The sequence below is a fragment of the Limulus polyphemus genome, unplaced genomic scaffold (genome assembly GCF_000517525.1).
Source record: "Limulus polyphemus unplaced genomic scaffold, Limulus_polyphemus-2.1.2 Scaffold5723, whole genome shotgun sequence".
Classification (NCBI taxonomy): Eukaryota; Metazoa; Arthropoda; class Merostomata; order Xiphosura; family Limulidae; genus Limulus; species Limulus polyphemus.
Genome location: NW_013671333.1, coordinates 38449 through 45207, shown reverse-complemented (window position 1 = coordinate 45207; position 6759 = coordinate 38449). Strand labels below are relative to the sequence as shown.

Here is a 6759-nt window from a genome sequence, read left to right as displayed (position 1 = left end):
TTATAATCCACAGTTTGATACCAAACTTACTGACATAAATTCATGAAATAGTAGTTTAATAAAATTTTTAATGCGAGTCAACAAACACGATGACATGGCCTTTCACCCATGAACTGTCTGGAAAGGGTTAAGTTACAAGTTTGGCAGTAAAAAACAACTGGTTTGTGAAATTTACATGGGATACCCTTCACTGCAGAGTCAAGTCTCAATAAAGAGTATATACTGTATCAACCAGTCTTTTTAACCAAGTAGAGCATATAATGAGCATAAAAAAATTTATAAAAAAGAAATGCTGTAGCTGTGATTCCAAAGCAAGATGCACCCACTGATAAAACTTAATTAGAATTCTCAAATGTCTTAAAAAACTAGATAAAGTACAGGTGTGATTTCAACTCTTGCAAAACCTCTCTATTTCCATAATGAGTGTGTTCACTGACAGGAATGGAGAAAGAAATATTCAAATGTCTAATTGATAACTGAGATGAAGACAGTATTCCAACATTTTAAAAATCCTGATTATACATAACACAAAGGCAGCAAATTAAAGAGGTAAGCTTGAAAGGAAGAAAAATCAAATACCTACAAAAATTCTGGGAGTGATGATGAATTTCCTTTACAATCATTTAAGGAAAAACCCTGCAAGAGTTCTCCACCTTCACTAACTGACCATAAAAGTCTATCAGAGCAGTAATTCAAAGATTAATAAACTCAAATTATCACATAATGACTCCAATTATCAAGGAACAATTTACTTATTTTAAAATGGTAATCCAATGAGAAGGTAAAGTCAAGAAGACAACAGAGGAAACTACCTGTCTTACGAAACCATAACCTCTAATTCTAAATAAAAACACTAAAATCTAGTTCCAGGGGCAAGACCTGAACCCCTTTCAGTTTATAAGGAATACATGTAAAAATGTGAATGGCTCAAGGCAGCACTTCCAAAACTTTTGTCATCCATGACCCTTCACTTAATAAGTATGGTTTCTTGCATGCCCCCCCCCTCTTTGTTTTAAATCAGTGAAAGAGTGAGTTAAGTGACAATATATAATACATGGATACACATTAAAATGCTATGTGTTGTAGTAATTACTAGTTACATTCATTAATAAAAAAATATATTAAAATGCTTAATTTTGTATTATTGCACTATTGACTGTACCCTAATCAATTGCCCCCAACCTATGGGGCATGCCTGTGTGAAAGCCTGGCTTAAGGAAAAAGTGAGTATTACTTTAGTCTAATTATTAATTAGTTATCGATATTTTTTAAATTATTAGACACTAATTACTAATCCAATTCTATATTTGGCTGCTCTTCTGCTTTCTTCAAGAAAGTTCTAAGAAGAGATATTTCTAATGTAGCTTGGACAGGTTGCAATTCTGAGACTTCCACACAGATAGCTAGTGTGCTATCAACTCATTTGGAGTTTCTCCCATTAGGAAATAAATCAATTAACTTACTTGAATGTTTTCAAGAGGTGTATCAAGGTTTATTGTCTTCTATGCTAGGTTATCTGAGTGTGTTATCATTTAGATAGACGTACAATGTTTCTTTTAAATTGTTTTATGTGTAATTCATACCTCATTATTTTATCATTATTCTAATTTCTTTTAACGTCTTCTTTGCCCGCATCATACATATTATTTTACTACTTTTGTTGATCTTTTTGTTTCTCCAATGGAAGCCACATTCACAACAAATGTTGTAAATGTTATTTCTTGCTCTGCATTAAAGTCTGTAGATGGTTTGGTGTATGCTAACAGTGGTCCTATTTTGTTATAACTTCTGACTACTGTTTTGAATTTATGCTGTTTACATATCTTTTGTATGTTTTCAAATGAAACTTTAACATGCGACTCTGATCATGTTAATTTACCTCTCAAATGATCAAACCTTTTTCTGTGTTCCTGAGAAACTTTGATCTGTCTATATCTCCTGAAGACATCAAGTATAGCCTCCTTGCCATACCTAACTTCAAGATCCACGCAGTGCCCAGAATCAAATCAAGAATCACAGGCCAACCAACTCGATTCATCAAAATAGTTACAGATTCTAAAACTACAGAACAATATCTTCTAACTCACGGCCTATCTTACTACTTCTTCCACTTTACGGCTGAAAGACCAAGAAGACGTCTAATCACAAGACACAGCAACACCATTACCAGATCTTCCAAGCCCACGACACATCAAAATCGACAGTATCCGTGTCCAACAACTACACTCATTCCTGAGACAGAACTGCCTACCACCACCAGTAAAACATCCATGAAAATAAACACTAGCACTCAACCAACCAACCTCTAGATAACTTCACGGCAGACACAAACCATGTTACCTCCATCAACCAAGTGTGACGCCTCTACTTCTACGAACAGCCTCTTTCTTATACACCAAGAAACACAGACCAGGACTGACAAAAAGGACCAAGGAATACAGAATTTTGTATCAAGTATTCTGGGTATCCTGTGTCAAATAGGATTGTAGTGACTGTATTTTTTTCCTACTTCTTAGAATCTTGTTCATTCATGAAACTAGGTAGTCTGTGATGCCTGTGTTTACACTATTGAGATGATTCAATTTATAGTCGAGGAATTTATCCATATCTTCAGGTTCCTTTAAAAACCGTGATATATGATTTATATGCCTTTTTAACCATTATGCCTATGAATGGAAGTTTGTTTTCTTCTATTTTCATTGTAAATTGTATTATGGAATGTCTTCTCTTTAAGTAGTTAATGAGTTCTTGAATATTGTCTGTAAGGGTAGCCATATTACAAATATAACATCAATATTTCTGAGCCAAATCATTGGGCTTACAGTGACTATTTTGAAAACATTATCTTCAAAATATTCTATGTACAGGATACTGAGTACTGGTCATAGGTCTTCTTGTTGAGGTAGTATTTATTTTTATTTTGGAAGCTACTTGTGTTTATACAGAAAGTTGTGAGTTCAACTACTGTAAACAGTTAATTGTGCACGTTCCTCGAGAGTTCTACCATTTTCATGCTGTTTGTGAAACATCTGCAGTGTTTCAATGGTCTATATATATTAATGAATGGGTTGGACATTTCAAAACTGACCAGTGTGTCTTGTGAAGTTATCATGCTTCTTTTCATAATCTTCACAAAGTGGGTTGAGTTCTATTGATATTTTACCTGCTAATGGTGATACTCTAGCTAAGATATGCTTTATGAATACGTACGGTTAATTAGGAGCTTGCAAGGTAAGCCATGCCTGTGAATTACTTTAGAATTTTGACAAAAAAATTTTAGTTTTGGTTCCAGTACGTAATAATATGTAAACAGCCTCCATAGTCTAGGAGTTCCACATAAGAAATTAAGCAATACCAGTTGAACAAAGAAAATGAAAGGTATCTAGTACCTTAGAAGCATAACCTAAATGCACAGGAAGACCTAAAAGATCAAATTTTGAGATTAAATGTCCACTAAGGTTATTTAATTAAAGAACCGAATGTGATATGAGGTGAGTGCATTTCCTACCATTCTATTCATTATTTTGAGGATTTAAATCTCAAAACACTTGAGCCTTCTTTAAAACAACCAACTCCAACCAAACATATAGAATAAGAATTCTATGCAAAAGTAGAAAAACCTACTTGAATATCTTCAAAAATACTAACAAAATATATCCACCGTATATCAAGAGCCTCAAACAGACAGTTTGATTCACCTATCTGATCTCAACATGGAGTGTCCCCACTTTTCTTATGTAGGGAACAGATTCATCATCCAAAGAAAATAAAAACCCATATAAAATTATTAATAAACTTGAAACAAAACTAAGAGAAAAACAGACTTGGGTGTACTCAAGAAGAGATACTTACAAATCTAACTAGATGAAAAATCCATCAAAGATTCAGGGTATAACATAATAAAGGCAAGCTGGCCATACAAGATATTGGATCAATACAGAGTGGATGTTAAATAAAGGTAGTGAAATCAATACGAAAAGTAATAATTGTTCAAGCAAATACAAAGAAATGAAGAATAAATTACTAGGTAAAAAAAAAAAAAATCTCACAAGACTGAGATTTGTATAAGATTTCAAATTGCAAATGATAAAGTGTGGTGCATATAGAAAAAAATAACATTATTAATTACAAGTAGTAGTAAAGTAGAGGTATCATATTTTAAACCAGTGCACTATTAACATGATTTTCTCTGTGAATTTATATTCTATCAATTTTTATTATATTTTTAACAGCTGCAAATGACTAAGAAAAATTTCTGAAATTATACAAATAAATAAGGTAAACAGCAAAAACATGTTATTAGAATGTTACAGAGACTCAGTTTGTATTTCATATAAAAACAGTTCATACCTCAACTGGTTTATCATTTGTTTCGGAATCATTACTTGGAAAGTCCATTGGTGAATGATTTAGTCTTTTGAAGATCAGTTCATCCAACCAGAATAAGGAATACTCATCACCATCTAGATCTGAACCTAGAAAGAATTTTCACATACAAATAATAAATCTTTAAAATAGCAATTTGTGAAAAAATAAAAATAAATCATTTTATGTAGAAAAGTACAAATATGAACTAACTTATGATGTATACATAAGTTACACTGCATAACAAAAACATAAAACATTTGTAAAGCTTCAAACTAACAAAAAGGTATTTTGTTTCAAACTAAAAATGATATACACAAGTCATATGGCTTATTTACTTATAAACCGTGTGGTGAAGAAAATATTTTTTATATCTTATATATTTAATTAATTATTACATCCTTTTTTTTATAAATATAAAATAAAATAAAGATTATCTGGTGAAACTGCCAAACACACACAAAAAAAGGACCAGGAAAATACTATATTATTTTTTCATGTGTAGTCTTTCTATTTTTAGAAAAGTAACTGAAGCATAAAAATTAGAAACTTTTTAGGTTAAATATGGTAATATAATGGCAAAAAAATTCTGCAGGAGGTATGCTTATGAGCAGCTCATACACTACATCACTCAATATGGTAAATTAGTTACAAGTTCACCAAGTGATTTACAATTTGTGTGGTCGGATTATTAGTTTGACACTGTCAAAGGTCAATAAAACAATAACATTAAATATACAGAGATGTATACTGTTATGAGCTTTAAGCTATTTGGAAAAACAACTGAAGTTTAATGTTACAACATGCAGTCATTCTAGTAATAAAAAAGGGGAATTAAGATTTATTTCATACTTTTCTATGGCAGTTATGAGGTTTGCCAAATTGAATGAACGAGTATAGATTTACAGGTAGGGATAATAGCAGATAAAATATAAAGTTTTACTGAAAAATTTGTTTGATAGTTATTTAAGAAGTTTTAGAGATTAGGTAAATGAAATTGCACAATTTTCAGAGAAAAGAAAGTATTTTTAATCTTAACATGAAAATAAATTTGCACTTGGAGCAATAAACACTCTTAACTCCATATATTCATCAACATATATGTAGTAAAAATATTTAATTAAGAAATTTGATTTTCTGTGTACAAAAACTTGTATTATTTACTGAAAAGTTTTTTTTTGTCAAATTTTGTGACAATACACAAAACATATTAAAAGTTATAGTTTGGAAGTTCTGATGGTCTCTTTGGGGTCATGTGGTTAGTGTAATCCTCCAAGCCTGTAGTGAGAGGGTTAATAAATTTCTTTCAGGATTACTAATCTGTTGAAGAAAACTCAGAAAACAATATGAATACCTACTGTAGCCATCATATAAACGTTAAACCCTACTTACTTGGCTCAGTCAAAGTGGACACCACAACCTCGTAGAGTTTCATTCAAAATTTAATTAAACTTTATTATCAATGTATTGTAATAAACTTGGCATTATAATATAAACTGTAATTTAATTTTTATGTTATTTAAGTTTTACTTTCTTAACTTTAAAAGAAAATATTTATATAAATTCACAAACTACACTTCTCTATGTCACGTAATGCATCTGCACTAAGAATATTCCTTTACTGATTTTCCTTCTTCCCTATTATGGTCTTCAAAGTGTTAACCAATCAAAAATACAAACTATAGATATTGAAAAACAAGAATCTATAACTTAACCTCCTAACTTCTCGATAAATTTACCAAATATACCACTGAAGCATTTCCTATGTATCATAACTTTCAAGGCATTCATCTAAGCCACATGGTCTTGTATAATGGATATGTTTATCACCTATCTACAACTTTATAAGAGAGCCAGTTAAGTTATAACGATTTTGAAACATTCTAATTTACTGCCTGATATATCTGGATATTTCAAAGAAACATTAATTGTTTTTTTAAAGAAAATTATCCCATGTATAAATAGGCCACAAAGTTAAAGTCAGTCCTATATTTCAGATTTTTTATCTATATGTTTTATTTATTACTATACATCTTTTAACAAAGGTAACTAAAATCTAAAAATTAGAAATTTCTAAGATGGGGTAAAAAAATTAGTTAAAGTTAACATTTTCTAACACTGAAAATGTATTTCCAATAGGTACTTACCCTTACCTCAACTAACCCATAGCTACCTCAACCTTCATTTGCCCTCTAGGTACTGGTAAATTTTTATAAAAGTGCACCAGTCTTTTATACATCTTTATTTTTTGCATCATTGCAGCAACAGGTGCTGATCATATGACCACCCTTCATCAATCCCATTGTGCCCTCTATACTAGCATAGTGTTGCATATCTGCTTGTTTGTTAATTTCCCGTAGAAATTCTTTCCGAGAAACTTCAGCGATACGAGTT

The 6759-nt window shown here is 31.1% G+C and overlaps 1 protein-coding gene across 2 annotated transcripts in view; it reads right to left on the bottom strand.

Moving 5' to 3' along the window:
- Positions 1–6759, bottom strand: part of LOC106472907 (RNA-dependent RNA polymerase 1-like) — a 43937-nt gene that overhangs the window by 3497 nt on the left and 33681 nt on the right. For both annotated transcript variants that reach the window (XM_022401452.1, XM_013933579.2), the window contains exon 7: positions 4351–4475. In XM_022401452.1, the coding sequence (XP_022257160.1) occupies positions 4351–4475 (125 nt within the window). The remainder of the gene's footprint in view (positions 1–4350; positions 4476–6759) is intronic.